Below are 17,083 nucleotides of genomic sequence, written 5' to 3'. Positions count from 1 at the left end.
CATATTTCTATGTCTAACTTGACCATTAATTTAACCAACAAAAAGTAAGTTATATGACACAAAAAGTATTTCATTGGATGCACATTGTAAAGAACTTAGCGATGATATATTTTTTATGAACTATAGTTCATATTTTGTTGATCAAAATTATAAGTCAAAGTTTGACACGAAAAACGAAGTGACCTTGTACAAGGGAATGGAGGGAGTAAAAAAAATTACAACCAGGTCTATGGACCACCTAGCGACGACTACAAACACTGGAGTGAGTCGAAGGCGCGCCGCCGTCATCGCCCCTACATCATCGGAGCCGGGCAAACTTTATTGTAGTAGATAGTCGGGAAATCATCGTGCTAAGGCACCAAAGGACCAGCACACCAGAGCAGTAACCATCGCTGATGAAGAGAATTGTAGATCATAAAGATCAAACCTGGAAGCACACAAACGGAGACGAACAAAAACTGGATCCAAATAGATCCACGGAAAACTAGCACCGACCGAATCCTATGAGATCCGACGAAAACACACCTCCACACATCCTCCGACTACGCTATTTGCACCATCGGGACGGGGATAGAACGTGGGAGACATTATTGCTACTGAGAGACATCGTCGCCACCACACAGCCCCAACCAAGACATTCAACCTGGCAAAAACCGAGAACGGGGTCCCTCCCGCCGGCGGGGGGCCGAGATCCTCCGCACCTCCACAGGCCGAAGGCCATTGGAGGCGGGGCGAATCCGCGGCGGCGTCAACGGGAGGAGGGAGGAGACTTTTCTTGGGAGGAGGAAAGCAGTCAGGGATTTGCTCCTTCTTTGTTTTTTGAGAGAATGATGACTATTAAAGTAGACTAATTTAAATTCTGCTTATGTTGCTAGATCTTAGCTAGTTTTGATAGGGTTTTCACCCATTGTTTTTTATTTGGATCTTATTTGGAGTGCATATATATTTTTGTAATTATTTATAACCATAAATTCATTTTTAGATAATATTCATAAGGCCCAAAATATGGTTTGCAAAATTGTTATAATTATTTTATTTCATGTGGTACTGTTGGAGGCCACCATCCAATGCTGCCCACATACATTAGGCCAATAAATCAAATTAATTAGACAAAATTCGTTCAAACCGGGTGGATTTTGTTGAAGTTCGGACATAATTTACATAAAAGGTCAATATTTCGTTCGTTTAACAAAAGAAAAACTAAAAAAACCTAAACTCTATATTGAACGACCACCTCATACACGTGGCCGCCCTGCCATGCCACACCGTTGTCTCCGTCAGTGTCATTGTCGCCGCCGTCGTCGGGGTCCCTCTAGCGGCGAAATGGCACCGGAGGGCCGCGACAGCCTTGTCCGTCGGACAAGGCTATCGTGGCCCTCCGGCGCTTGCCTGCCGCTCTCGTAGGAGCCACTCCGCCTCCTGCTACGCCATGCGACGTGTCGCCGCGGCCACTGCCAACGTGGCCTTCGGAGCCTTGGTGGCGGTCTTGCCACGACCGACGTTGGCGGAGAAGTCCCTAAGCGACCACTCTTCACCGATCATGGCGAGCACACTGTCAAGGCAGCGGCCGCGCCTGGCAGCTGTCTCCGCAATGGTCGCAAAGTGGTCGAGCGCCCACGCGGCGACGAGATCAGGGTCGTTGCGGACCGAGTCCAGCGCCATGTCACTCTTGGCGAATGCGGAGCAGCGATCGATATTGCGCCGGTCGTACCTCGCCTGCTGCCTCGCCGCGCGCTCCGCCTCGGAGACGACGGCCCTCGAGCCCGAGGCACCTCCGTAATTGCCTTCTCTGAGGTAGTGGAGGAGGCGGACCCACACCTTTTTGATCGTAGGAAGCAACTCATCCTTGATGGCAAGGCGGTGGCAGCACGGGGGACGGGGGGACAGTGGCACGTCCATGTGAACGTACCGGCTGCACGGCAGGGATGTCGGCTCCTCCTTGACCCGGCGTCCGACCCGGACACCGCGGTGGTATGGCGGCGAGGCCGACTCGTCCTTCACATGGCGTCTGATCTAGACGTCGCGGTTGTGCTGGGACGAGGCAGCCTCGTCCTTCGTAGGCCGGAGCAGGGACGCTGGCTCGCGCTTCGCGCGGTAGCGCGGCGGGGATGACGGTTCCTCCTTGATGTGCGTCGACGATGGGCCCATGTAATAGAGCGACCGTTCTGTCATTATCTCGATCTGACGGATCATCCATCAGAGCAGCCTCCTTGAGAAGTCGGGGCAACTGCAGCGGCGCCTGGTCCTCCTCGTCACCAAGGAGATGACAACCTCCTCCTTGGAGAGCGTGGGTGGGTGGCGCCAAGAACCGCTAGAGGAGGAGCTTCGCCTACTCCGCCTACCGGTGCGGAGCACCACGATTACAGCATCGCTTCAGCTGGGGTCGCAAAGGAAGAGAGGCTCGGGCACGGAAATAGGGGAGGAAAGGGGGTCGGTGCTTGGGGAGGTAAAGTGCGGCTCTGTGTGTCGCCGGCGCACGGCTTAAATAGCTGCGGCGAGGCCAAGGCGAAGGGGTGATCAGCCCACTTTAATGTGGCCCAGCGGCCGGAGTTGGTTCCTCGGGACGCGGTGTCAACATTGAATCGACGACGTCCGAGAGGTCACGTCCATTAGCGCCGCCCTCCCACCCAGTCAAATCACGACATCAATGCCGACATGAAAAGCGGCGCCGTGCGTTTGATGGAAAGCACGGGAGGGGCAGGTGGGGGGTTTGGGTGGGCCAGTGTGGTGAGAAGCGGACTTAGGAGCGGTCCGAAAAAAGTATATACATACCACCCTGCGAACCGATACAGGCCCGATAACTTATGTTGTCCGAACAACACGGTCCGGACGGTTGTGGGCGATTTGAGGGTCGACGTCATAGATGCCATGAAATCACGTGGATGTAGGATTTTCGGGCGAAACCATGCAGTGTAGAACAATGCTACACACAGGCAAATTTTGTTAGACTAGGCACAGTGGGAGTAATTTCAGCAGTAACTTCGAGTCCAACTTAGCAAATTTGTCTATGTGGCAATGAGTTAATGAAGAGAGGTAGTCCTAGTAACTTAGCTAGTTACTGTAACATCACATCTCTCAATGCAATATGAGTCTATTACCTAATAAATAAAGCTTTGCATGACACCACATCTAAGTTACTACCCACTATGAAGATAGTAACATAGCCTATGTGTATGTTATTAGTGTATGTTACTCTCCACTGTGGCTAGTCTTATGGGATGATGTGGGGTTTGAACGGAAAATGAGGACTGGGCCCACAGAAAAATCTCACGCGGGGGCGGGGTTGGGGGGTTTTATTTTTTCAAAGTAAATATATATTAAGTTTGATCTTTGGGTAGCACGGGATAATTTTGGCACTGATAATCTACAAAAATGCTACATGTACGGGGCTGCTACAAAAGGTTACAGGCCTTTTCTTAAATAATCTCCACTGCCCCCCTAATTTTCACGAGGGTGGGCCCTTCTCTCCACCTTAATCCAATTAAAATCTGCCAGATCAACATCAGCCCGTAAACGTTATGTAATTGTCAGTAGATGTAGCATTCCTCGATAATCTATCATGAAAAGGCAACCCAAATAGAAGTACGTAGTACATAAATTGTTGATCGTACATGATTGAGTAACGAGCTCCTTGAGATCCAGTAACAAGCTCAATTTTAGCGACATGAAATTGCAGGATAATCAACCGAAAGAAGGCGGCATCTCAAATCATTCAGTACTACTACATGAAATTGCAGGATAATCAAAGCCAAAGAGGGCGGTGCCTGTCTCAAATCAAGGTGAAAGTTTGGCAACGAGCTCCTTGAGGACAGACGGGCAGCTGCTCCTCACATGCTCGAAGCCGTCGTTCGCCACAACGGCCTTGAGGATATTTCCAGGTGACGCAAGGAACTTGAAGCACAAGTCCTTGAGCCCGCAACAGGAATGCTGCTCAGCCAATGCCAGCGTAGTCGCGGCGGTGCTTGCGTCCATGTGATTGCAGAGCTTCTCCACGCAGAGCAACTTGAGCCTCTCGAGGTTATACGTGTCAGCCGCAACAAGCAAATGCTGGGCCATGACCACCAGCTCCTGCTCATCGTCCATGGGCGGCAGAGAGTCTGTGTAGATGAAGTGGAACATGGCCTTGAACACTTTAGCCTCCATGTCAGTGATGCGTACAGAAGCATCGGTGTTCTCCTTCATCGGCCCAAACAGCTCCGCCATGAACACCGTGGACCGGGCGGCGAGCACACACCTGTGCGCCGCAAACGTCTCGCCTCCGACCTCGAACGTGACATCCGCCCCGTCGCCGCTGGAGGGGAGCCGACCAAAGTGGCAGTGCATGTCGGACGGTGGCGCGGCGACCAGCAGCGAGATGGGCTCCGTGAAGATCTCCCTAGGCACAGTGATCTCGCACTTGACACTGAAAACGTCATCCTTGAGGTAAAGTGATTCCTCCAAGTCCTTCCTGGTGATGAGCTGAGGAGAGCCCCATGGCCCTGTGTTGCTGGAGAAGGTGTAGCAGGTCTGGCTGTCCGTGCCGTGCGTCGGCACCGGCTCCCCGTCCTGGTCGAGCAAGCTGATCTTGCACCGGGCGTGGACTTGATCATCGACACTATCAGTGTGGACAAGATAGAGGTAGATAGATATCCAACCAGCTTGTCCTGCCGAGTGACCGTCAGGGAAGTACCTCATGTACCAGCGATGGCGCCCAACGACGAACGTCTCGGACGAGACACCTTTGCTGTTGACGAGGCCCTTGGTGCGGGAGTAGCCGTCGATCTTGAGGACGTGCGAGCCGGAGACGGGCAATGGCCGGGCAACGATGGCCGAAGCGGTCTGCCACGGCATGCCGCCGCCGGAGGACAGGCTGGAGCCGGACATGGCGAGCCTGGGAAGAACGGGATCGAGCTATTTCGTCGCTGGGAAGAATGAGAAGCGGGTGTGGGAGCTTCTGAGGTTCTTATAGAGCTTGCGAGGTCGCTGGAAAGCACGGAGTTAGGACGGCGCTTACTTCGCCTGCATTAATCGCGCGCGTCACACGAGCAGTCGGCCAGCGCATGCGGTACCGGGCGTGTTCCCGCGCGCGCCGATCGAGTGCGCGTGAAATCGCTGGCGGGTACCTTTGCCGAGGAGACGCGCGTGCAGTCATACGCAATAACTGTATTTTTTTCTGAAACTGGGTGCATATGCATAGCAAATACTACTCGCCGGCGTGTAGCACAGCCGGCCGGGGACGCGGCTTCAAAGCACCATACTGCATTACGCTCGTGTGCTATCACACACTGTTCTCTCTTTACATGCATGATGCGGCTGCAAAGCACCATACTGCATTATGCTCGCCGCCGTCGCCCCACCCAAGGGTTTGAGAGTGTCAGATAAACCCTGAACCAAGATTTAGCTAGGACCGGCTTCGCCGGTCTTTTTCCTTTCGCGCGTGAAATAAGGAGCACGAGCCGCAATCTATGTGTGTCGTGTGCATCGTGGATTGAGTCAAGGCCCTGGCCGGCACGCCTCACCTCGTGGACGTGGGATGGCACGTTCGATCGAGCGAGGTCGTGGTGAGCTAGTGGGGCCAGTTTGTTGCATCGAGCAGAATAAAAGGAGCGAAGATAAAACAAAAAAGCAACAAGTTTTGTGCGTTGTGCGCAAATCACCGTGTCCTTGAATTCATCAGAGGACAGTGATTTATTGTGAGCTAGGCTAGCCGCTGGTTGACAATTGGCATCAGAGCCACGGGTACCGAGGGCCATGCCCGACAACAAGGAGCCTTCCGGTGACGAGCAGTGGGCAGTAAACGATAAGGGGTGATCAGGCTCCAAATTGTCGGAGGTGCGCACGGAGACGCGACCACGGAGCCACGAGCATAGCTGGGTCAGATGGAGCGGCACGCGAGGTCGTCATCCACGGGCGCGTGATTCGAGAGACCGCTAGCGGGAGCGGCACAATCGTCTACCCCACGCTCACCCCTACCAATTACATTGAGTGCGCTTTGATCATGCAGGTCAACTTTCACGTGCAGGGTCTCTCGGAGGTTATGCTTGGCGAGGGGATGGTGACTGACCGCGAGGACATGGCGGAGCTCGTCGAGCTCATATGTACAGTGCCACAGGAGATGCATTGTGTTCTCCTCGTCAAGAACTCAGCATATGAGGCCTGGGAGGCCGTGCAAACAATGCGGATGGGTGTGACACACATTCAAGATGCGACGATGCAACACCTCCGCATGGACTTTGAGCAGATCACCTTCACGGAAAACAAGACGCTAAAAGTGTCTGCGAGGCGGATCACCGACCTAATCAGCAATCTTCGATAGCTAGGTGGTGCCGTCGTGAAGGTACGAGTTGTCCAGAATTTCCTCCGGGTTGTGTTGACGCTGGTGCGGAGCACCCCATGGATTCTACACCAACACCTACACCTCCAAGTGGACCTTTGACAAGAGCTCGCGCACGTGCTATCCAAACTGAGGTGGCATCTATCCAGTAGAGCTACCTCAAGGTGGAACCCTATATGTGCTTAGGTACAACAACATAGCTACCTAAGAAGCAACGAGGAAGGCCACCTCTTGGAGCAAGGAGCCAAAGGAGAAAGAGTGGATCAGGAAATGCCAGAAATCCCCAAGAAGAAGAAGGCCGGAGACCAGAAGCTTTCGGGCTCCAGCTCCAAAACTTTCGGCCCAACGCAGCTCCCGGCCGTGCAAACTTCCTGGTTAGCCAAGGAAAAGGTATACATTCCGTCATTATTTACCCTCCCTTTCCATTGCAATTGGTAGCCCTGAGTCTTTTGTGTACCTTACTCATTGAGACTAACTATTTGAGAGTTGTCGGGACATATTACTTGTGCGCTGTAGTGATACACTATCATCACATAGCTCATTGTGCGCATATATCTTGATATCATCTTGTGTGTCATAAGCTACTCACGTGCATATCTTATATGCTTGTCTTGTATTTTGGCTCAAGCATCAAGCACAGTCGAAAAGTAAGCATATAAAAAAGAGATAGAACAGCTTTTAGGCAAAAGAAAAATACACAAAGAGCTTATGAGCATTTAACATTCATCATCATGGATTATATATCATTTTGGTATCATACATACTTGTCATAGCATACTTGGGAAACTAAAACGAATAGTTGTTCTTGTAGGTTGGTGCACAAGTTTGTGTCTCTCTTGCATTGTGCAACACTCTTGGCCGTGAGGAATCATATTTGCTCGCTTCTTGATTGTATGACCCCATCTCTCTCTCTCTCTCTCTCTCTCTCTCTCTCTCTCTCTCTCTCTCTCTCTCTCTCTCTCTCTTTGTGTGTGTGTGTGTGTTTTGTGTCAAAGCTACCTATTGATCTATTTGCATCACATTTCAAATTTGTGCATCTTTTCAACAATTTTGATATCTCCACTAACACTTGCTTAATTTTGTGCCACTTATCCTCATGGAGCCACCTTTGTTCGGTCGCAAGGCAGGGAAATGGAGGATTTGTTTCTTAGACTAAAGAAAGAGGAAATAGCTAGGAGAGTTTTTTTAGTTTTTTTGTAGGTGTGAGTGATAAGATCAGGTACCAAATTCACTCTATTTGCTTTCACATTGAGTGATATTGGATACATTCTCAATTTTGAGAAGAGGTAACTTTAGTATTGTTCTTCTCATTTCCATTTACACTTGCCATGAGTGTTGTGATGATAGACACATCCATCACACGAGAACTATATCTCGCTTATAGCAAGATGTTAACCCCCCCCCCCCACCTCCACCCCCTCAACAGCGTCCGCGGTAACGGGTTTGATCAGTATCGTGCGTTCGGTCGTTGTGGCTCGCTTGGTCGCTATTGTTCATTCAGGCGCTAGCTGTAGGTTTGATTTTCTTTGGGTATTTTTCTTTTGTTTTTACTTCAATTTTCTTTATTTCTAAATGATTTTCTTTAGCTTTTTGTTTTCGTTTGGTCTTTTCACATGTTTTGTTTCTTTCTTGGTTTTTACTTGTTTTTCCTTTTTTCCTACAATTTTCTTCGGCCCCTTTGTTTCTTTTCTTCGTTTTCATTTTTTTCTTTTTTTTCTTAGGTTATATATCATTTTGGTATCATACATACTTGTCATAGCATACTTGGGAAACTAAAACGACTAGTTGTTCTTGTAGGTTGGTGCACAAGTTTGTATCTCGCCCACTAAAGCAATCAAGCTAGTGTCTCTCTTGCATTGTGCAACACTCTTGGCCTCAATCAATCATATTTGCTCACTTCTTGATTGTATGACCCCATCTATCTGTTTGTTTGTGTGTGTTTTGTTTCAAAGCTACCTATTGATCTATTTGCATCACATTTCAAATTTGTGCATCTTTTTCAACAGTTTTGATATCTCCACTAACACTTGCTTAATTTTGTGCAACTTATCCTCACAGAGCCACCTTCGTTTGGTCACAAGGCAGGGAAATGGAGGATTTGTTTCTTAGACTAAAGAAAGAGGAAATAGTTAGGACAGTTTTTTTTAGTTTTTTTGTAGGTGTGAGTGATAAGATCAGGTACCAAATTCACTTTATTTGCTTTCATATTGAGTGATATTCGATACATTCTCAATTTTGATAAGAGGTAACTTTAGTATTGTTCTTCTCATTTCCATTTACACTTGAGTGTTGTGATGGGTAGACACATCCATCACATGAGAACTATAGCTCGCTTATAGCAAGATGTTAACTCCCCCCCCCCCCTCCACCCCCTCAACAGCGTCCGGGTTAATGGGCTTGATCAGTATCGTGCTTCGGTCGTTGTGGCTCGCTTGGTCGGTATTGTTCATTCGGGCGCTAGCTATTGGTTTTGGTTTCCTTCGGGTATTTTTCTTTTGTTTTTACTTCAATTTTCTTTATTTCTAAATGATTTTCTTCAGCCTTTTGTTTTCTTTTTGTTTTTTCACCTGTTTTGTTTCTTTCTTGGTTTTTACTTGTTTTCCCCATTTTTCCTACAATTTTCTTCAGACCCTTTATTTCTTTTCTCAGTTTTCATTTTTTTCTTAGGTTTTTTATTTATCTTTTGTTTTTGTTTTTGTTTCTCGGCTATCACCGGTTCCTTCCTTTTTCATTCGGTTTCTTTGGTTTCCTTTTTCCTTTCTCGGACTAATTTGTTTTTTCTCGCTTTTCATTGGTTTTCTTCATTTCTTTGTCGGGTTTCATTGGTACTTATTTGTTCAACATATGTCTACATTTTTCAGTACACAATGTACATTTTTAGTTTGCATGCGAAACATTTTGTTGATACACGTTGAACATTTTTAAATACATGATGTATATTTTTTTCTTAAATACATGTTTCAAAGAGTTTTTTGAATACATAGGCAGCATTGTTATAAATACACGGTGAACATTACTTTAATGGAAATAAACATTTTATATTTTTTGTATACATCAGGACCACTTTTTTATATGCATTTACATTTTATAAATACATCAAACATTTTTCATATACATCTGAAACATAGTTTATGTACATGTTTTACTTTTTTTAAACATGTGATCAACACTTTTGTCTAACATATGGTTTTGATGTCTACTTTTTAATATAAATTATACATTTTTGTATGCATAAGGAACACTTCTTTTACACATGTTTAACATTTTTAAACATATGATTAATATTTTATCATGCATATGTTTTCTATATTCCTATTTTTCATACACACTATAAAATTTTATGTACACATTTGAAACATTGTTTTTATATACGGATAGCATTTTTCAAATACATGATTTTTCTTAAATATGTGTTTTTCATGTCTACTTTTTCACATGCGGTGTACATTTTTCATATACATGGCAAACATTTTTGTATACCCATTCAATAATTTTTAATTGCAGAATTAACATTCTTCTAAATACATGCTGATCCCACGTGCGTACGGGGACACGACGCATGCATCCGGTCTCCATCCCTCGATAGCTTCGTCCCATATTTGCTCCGGCTTGCCAGCAGACATCGGAGGCTCGCCCAACCTAGCTTGATTTGCAGCTTCCGTAGTTCAAGGTAGACAAACATGACCAGCAGATTATATTCCCATAATTATAAATCAATAAAACCAGCAGATTATCTCGCAAAAAAATCAGCAGATTGAACTAAAAATTAAAATTAGAGGCTGCCAGCATCGAACTCCTTAAACAATTTAACATGAAGCACCAGTGGTCTAGTGGTAGAATAGTACCCTGCCACGGTACAGACCCGGGTTCGATTCCCGGCTGGTGCAATTTTTGTTCGCCAGTCAAGCAAAACTAGGGTTGTTTCTTCTGTCTTTAACTATATATAAGATGATGTCTTACACTTTGTGCTGCTGATGCACAACTAGGGTTGTTTCTTCTGTCTTTACTATATATAAGATGATGGCTTACACCTTGTGCTGCTGATGCACAGTTGTTTTTGCTTCAGCATACCAAGATGGGAATACAAGGGAATCTCTTACAGCATTGCCCGTTGCTAGGGTCTATAACATGCTTGAAGTTGCTACCCTGTCTTTAATTTCCTGCAGCTTTGATGCAACTCCGACAAGTGATAAGAGTTCAGATGGAATGTCATACAAGCACCAAGCGGTTTGCCAGAGAAGGTGCTCATGGACCATAATTACCTCCCTAGATTACCCAAAATGAGCACTCAGTAACACAGCTGTAGCTTTACATACTATCAATACTGCCACTTCAAATTTAGCACAGGTTATATATGTTGGTCTCTGAAGAAAAGAAAACTGTTATGATTTGCCTGCTGTATCGATCACAAGTTGTGTGTTGTCTGTGAAAGGGATTCTTTGATGGCCTCCAATTGCCTGACGATGTCTCCAGTTAGCATTCTGCTGGACGGTGTTTCATCACAGCACCACATTCCCAGCCTGAGCAGCGATGTCAGACAGTCCATCTTTTTCTTCCTTGAAAAATCATCCGCGGTCCGGAGCTCATCTTCGAGCCGCTTGTCGATAACATCCATCATGCTATGACCCAGAGCTTTCTCAACGTATTCACGGAGCCTCAGCCCTTGTCTGAATATAGTGTCTGTGGGCCTCTTCCCAGTTACAGTTTCTAGAACAAGAATCCCGTAACTGTAAATGTCTCCGTTTGTTGACACCATGTTTCCAGCCCCATATTCTGTTGCATATATTGAACGTGGAAAATAATCAGACATCTTAATTACAAAGTGCATAGATAGTAATTAAGTATTGATGGTATGGACACAACCAAATAGTAAATCATAGGAAGTTCAGAAATAGTTCCATCTGCATATCAAACACTAAGGAACAAGAAAATTATGCTTGTAAATAAATATGGAAAATGAAAAATTGTTAGTCTAACCTGGGGCTGCATAACCAATTGTTCCAGCAAGTCCCATCGAGCTCGTTGACTGCTGGAGAGATGAGTTTCCCTCAACAAGAATCCTTGCAAGCCCAAAGTCTCCCACATGGGCCACCATATCAGCATCCAGGAGCACATTACTTGACTTAACATCACAGTGTACAACAGGTGCGGGGCCATGGCAGTGAAGATAGTCCAGCGCACAAGCCACATCAAGCAGTATGGTCACTCTAAGGCACAGTCCAGCTGCTCCCGCTCTGTTTGCTCACTTGTCTCAAGATGTAGCCACCCATCTAGGGTGCCATTGGGCATGAACTCATACACAATCGCTTTGAAATCGCACCCTCTAGTATCGATGCTCGAGCAGACCCTAACTATCTTGACAAGATTCCGGTGCCGCATGTTTCTTAGCGCTTCGCATTCGGCGGCGAAACTCCTGAGTGCCCTGGGAGTTTGAAGCTTCAATACCTTCACAGCAACAATATTTTCTCTTTCACCCTCTTGGCCATCTAACCCTCCCTTGTACACGACCCCAAATGATCCAGAACCCAACAAGTTGGTTGTCGAAAAACCATCCGTCGCTTTTACCAGCTGCGAATAAGATATCATTGGGTGGCTCTGCATGGATGTGGATGAAGGGGGTTTTGTTCTGTTTTTCTTGTGCCAAACGCCAAGCTTGTAGAGCGTTGCAAGCACGACAAGCGTTGCAATGAGAGAGAGAACAATAGGAACCACAAAATGTTTATGCTTCCTCTTTGGTAGTTGAGAAGAACAAGGAGGCAGATGCAGAGTAGGTATACCACCACAAAGTTCAACGCTGCCTTGGATTGAGATTGCGGTAGCATTTGCGAAGACACCAAAAGTCGGCACGTCTCCGACAAACCGGTTAAGGGACAGGTTCAGATACTGGAGCATGCTGATATTGCCAAGGAACTTGGGTATCTGGCCTGACAAGTTGTTGCTTGACATGTCAAGGGTTTCAAGACCCATCAGTTGATTCAGGGTTGATGGGATGCTACCGCTCAAGGAATTGCTTTGCAGGTACAGAATCTGTAGAAGTCGACATTCACCAATGGTGGCTGGAATTTCACCAGATAATCTGTTTGATTCTAAATGCAGTTCCGCGAGATTTTTCAGATTCCCGATTTCTTGTGGTATCGGTCCCTCTAGATCATTGTGTGACACATCAAGTACTATGGAGAGTGTTTGGATGCTGAATAATGTGCTGGGTATTGGACCAGTGAAGCTATTTGCTGAAAGACCTAGTGAATACAGCTTTGCCAGGTTTCCGAGTGTGCTTGGTATTCTACCACTGAACGCGTTCATGTCGAGCCGCAGATCAGATAGTCCGGTAAGATTTCCTATGGTCGACGGGACCGGCCCGGTCAAACTGTTTCCAATGACATAGAGACGGGCCAAATTTTGAAGCCTTCCCAAGGAAGAGGGGAGACTTCCGGTGAAGAAGTTGTGGGACATGTCGAGATTGCGTAAGTTTACGAGGTTGCTAATATCCTCTGGAATGCTTCCTGTGATCTTGTTGGCCCCAAGTTCGAGGTCATAGAGTGAAGTGGATAGGTTGGAGAGTGAGCCAGCAGGAAGAACACCTCCAAACTTATTACCAGCCAATCCTAGCTCTTGTAACTGGGAGCAATTTGCCAGATGGGTTATGAACTCCCAATCTCTTGGCTCATTAGCTTCAAACAGATTGTTCTGGATAAGCAGAAAATTGAGATTCCCTAGCCTGCCGATGTCGCTGGGAACGATGCCGGTGAAAAGGTTGCCGTCGAGCTGAACCAGCGAAATGTTGGAAGCATTTGCTATGGACACCGGGAAAGGGCCATGGAGCTGGTTGTTGTTGATGAGTATCTGGTGGAGGCGGGGCATGGCGGCGAACGCGCCGGGGGGCATGGCGCCGCTTAGCATGTTGTACATGACGGAGAAGACGACGAGAGAAGAGAGGTTCCAAATGGAGGCGGGCATCGCCCCGATTAACTGGTTGTACTCCACGTTGAAGTACGACATGTTGCGCGGCTGCCCGAGAGACGGAGGGATGGCTCCCGAGAGGCGGTTGTAATGGAGGTAGAGCTCCTGGAGGCCGGTGAGGTTGCCCAGCGCGGCCGGGATCTCGCCGGACAGGTCGTTGTAGCACAGAGACAGGACCTGCATGGAGCGCAGCTCCGCCAGCGACGGAGGGATGTGCCCCGTGAGGTTGTTCCGGTGGAGGTCCAGCATGGTGAGCTTTCTCAAGGCGGTGCCGATGAGGGCGGGGATCGTACCTCGGAGGCTGTTCCTGCCCAGGACGAGCGAGGTGAGGTTGGTGCACCCTGCGGCGACGGCCGCCGGGATGGTTCCTCCGAGGGAGTTGGCGCTCAGGTCGAGGGAGCGGAGACGGCCGAGCTCCGGCGGTATCTCACCGGCGAGCCGGTTGCCGCCGAGGTCCAGCTCCGCGAGGGCGGACAGGTTGCCCAGGTGCGGCGAGATGCGGCCGGACAGGTTGGAGGAGCCCAGGCGCATGCCACGCCCGGCCAGCGGCAGAAGTGGCTCGACGTGTTCCATGATGCCAGTACCGGCGAACCACCGTCAGACAGCAGCATGGACTTGAAGGCGAGGAGCGCGAGCTCGTCGGTGGCCGCCGGAGCCGAAGAAGAAGGTGGTGACGCCAGCTGGTCAGCATGGGAGCTGGGGCACAAGAACGTGAAGAGCAGCACCAACCTCACCATGGTTCCTGCCATGTGAAGAAACATGGCTGGCGACAAGTTAAGAGAAAGATTCGCTTTGCTTTGCACGTATATATAGACGTACGCCGGTACGCGCATTTAACTTAGAGCTAGTACTGCCAGTAGCAGGTCCACGGTCTACGGGGAACCAACCTATGGTTAGAGAGACTATGGTTAGAAAGACCGTGGTATTCCCATTTCATCAGGGTTCAAGTCCTGATGCTTGTATTTATTCCTGAATTTATTTCAAGATTTTCGGCGATGCGTATTCGATGGAAGGAAACGTTTTCATCGACGACGAGGTGTCTATGGTGGCTTCGTAAATTTCAAGATGATATGTCGGCTCAGTCTTTCAGAAGTGTTCATAGAGGTAGGATGTGCGTGTGTACGCTCATAGGGGTGAATGTATGCGCTTGTATATGAGCGCTTGCATCTGTACTGTGTTTAAAAAAAATCCACAGTCTACCTATATACCGGTCGTCGTCAAGTGGACCTTCCGTGTGGATGCATGCGTATGCTTACTGGACTTAAGTGGAAAATTGCGCGGTACCGTCACATCCTTAGATTAATTAGTGCTATTTTTTCATAAGATGCCAATCTTTTTCTCAAATGAATACACAAACAAAGACGGTCCACAACAGCGGCCTTTTATGTCAGATGCTAGCCAGAGCGACGCGATCGGTCAACCGGGTGGCACCACTTCAATGTAGGCGTGATGACCAAGAAAACTACTTTGACCGTTGTGCCGCATTGAAGCCAGTTTCACATCCCTTCGCCTGACAGAGAGAGAGAGAGAGGCAGTGCGAGGTTGGGGAAGGGTGGGGTAGGGTACAACAAAGGATGGTGAAGTTCGAAGGTGGGGGAGCAATGGCGGATTTATTGCTAAGAGCGAATAGGGTTGGGCTCGCTGATCCACGCCCCAAGGCAGTCAACATTTTCTTTGACTGGCCGTTGTGGGAGTAATTTCAAAAGTAACATCGGGTCCAACTCAGCAAATTAGGTTGTGTTTATGCCTCAAGGTAGTCAACATTTTCTTCGACTGATCGGACCCCTTTTGTGTCTCTTTTTTGTCTCGTACATGTGTATTTTTGGGTGTGTTTATGTAATTTTCATTTTTATAATGACCGTGAGTATATTTTTTTGTCAAATTCTTATTGGATTAAAATTTCCATGGACGACAAATGAGAGATGGGCTGACTTTCTAGATCGAAAGTAGTGGGCCTTAGCTGAAATTAACGGACGTAAATTCTAATCAGGTTGATTATTACTATATGGGCTGCCACTCATGGGCTTGGTTGAAATTTAATGGGCTAAAAAAATTAGATGGCTGATTACTACATGAGCCGCCATGTTAGATGCTGACGTGGCGGAAAAGTTAACGACATTCTGAGCATGTCCGCTAAGTGCCATCCATGACAGTCAAGATCCGCCATGGTGTGTACAGGATCAAATTATGACATGATATATATGATGGATATTAAATCCGTCATGGATGCCCTTCCACGACAGTTTTGCACAGATCTGTGACGGACTAAGTCTGTCGTGGATTAACAAGATTCATTTAGAGAAATTTGCATATGTGTCAATGAGTTAATGAAAAGAGAGATAAATTGAGTAACTTAGCTAGATACCGTAACATCACACATCCAAAACAATATGAGTATATCTCCTAATAAATTAAGTTTTTGCATGACACCACACATATGTTTTTTTCGAAACGGAGGCAAAAATTGACTCATCTATTAATTAAGCAGAAGAGAATTGCTCAGTTAATTACGAAAAACCGGGCAAAAACTGAAACAACAAGGGCCAAGCCCACTCCCAAAGATTGACACACACAGGGCAAAGCCCACCCTCATCAACAACATGTTGACCTGCAGCCAGACAATGCAGCTACGACTCTGACGGAGAACTCAGAAGAACAAAACCAGGCGAAAGCTGGCGCCACGGAAGATCGCCGAACGGGCCACTTGCAGTCAGTCATCGTATACCACAGGGCCCTGCCGCCGCAGCTTCGACTCCATGGCAACAAACAAACCGAGGCAATACCGCGAACACGCCGAAAAGAGCCGACTACCGCAACCATTGTCGCGTCGCCGACATCGCTCCCATCATCACCGTTGCCACAGATGCTTGGTCACCACAGAGATCCTCTCGGGGCCGCCGCCCCGACATGCACCGCTCCGTTGCGCCCAACGCACTCCACCGGCACCGCCTTCCGGGGCCGCCGCCCCAACATACTACCGCTCCCCTCGAGCAGCAACTTCGCACAGCCCAGCTACCCGCAGCCCACGCTGCTCAGGCAACCGCTCGCAGACCACGAACGCCGCACCACATCCGGGGCCGCCACCCCGACATAAAGTCAGACCGCCCCCTCTGGGGCGCATCGACCGAGCCGACACCCCCACCGCCCAAGCGGGACAAGGATGCCACCCAACCAATGTCGAGAAAGAGCCCCACCTCATAGAGCTGCCACTCGCATTGTTCCCGAGATCGCCATCTCGGCGCACAAACAGAAACTACCCGGAGCCGCCGCCCCGACATCCACTGTACCCGCCGACAAAGAGATCCGTGCAAACCGCAAAATGCTGACACCACACATATGTTACTACCCAGTATGAAGATAGTAACATAGCCTAAGATAGCGCGTAAGTTACTCTCCACTATGACTAGTCTTTGGCAAGTTCGGTACCCTCTATAAGGCTAGTCATAGAGGGGAGGGGGAGAGTAACTTAGACTAGTGTCATACATATAAGACTATCCACAGTGGGAGTAACTTCAGCAGTAATATAAGGTCCAACTCAGCAAATTTGCTTATGTGGCAATGATTTAATGAGGAGAAAGATGAATCGAGTAACATGTTACTCATACTATGAATAACATCATCATACCAAAACAAATGAATCTACAAGCTAATAAATGAAGGTCACGACCTGCTGGTCTCGGTCAGGTCGTCGTCAAGTGTGAATGGGTGACTCGATGGCCCATTCGGTGTGGATGCTCCACTACAGTAGTAGGACTAGTATATTGCAAATTGGCATGTGTGGCGTGAGTGCGGAAAAGACCGAGAAAGCAC

At 47.9% G+C, this 17,083-nt stretch overlaps 1 protein-coding gene, 1 non-coding gene and 1 pseudogene across 2 annotated transcripts; 1 reads left to right on the top strand and 2 right to left on the bottom strand.

Annotated features, from left to right (window-relative positions):
- Nucleotides 1-3,774: 3,774 nt before the first annotated feature.
- Nucleotides 3,775-4,863, bottom strand: LOC125554295 (BTB/POZ and MATH domain-containing protein 2-like). Its single transcript, XM_048717870.1, has one exon. The coding sequence runs from the start codon at nucleotides 4,861-4,863 to the stop codon at nucleotides 3,775-3,777; it is 1,089 nt and encodes a 362-aa protein (XP_048573827.1).
- Nucleotides 4,864-10,129: 5,266 nt separating this feature from the next.
- On the top strand, nucleotides 10,130-10,200 carry TRNAG-GCC. The gene has a single exon. It is a non-coding gene; the product is annotated as a tRNA-Gly (tRNA).
- Nucleotides 10,201-10,563: 363 nt separating this feature from the next.
- Nucleotides 10,564-14,031, bottom strand: LOC125552934 (annotated as a pseudogene).
- Nucleotides 14,032-17,083: the final 3,052 nt, after the last annotated feature.

The sequence above is a fragment of the Triticum urartu genome, chromosome 4, assembly GCF_003073215.2.
Source record: "Triticum urartu cultivar G1812 chromosome 4, Tu2.1, whole genome shotgun sequence".
NCBI lineage: Eukaryota > Viridiplantae > Streptophyta > Magnoliopsida > Poales > Poaceae > Triticum > Triticum urartu.
Note: the sequence above shows the minus strand (reverse complement) of the source record. Positions and strands in the feature narration are given on the sequence as shown.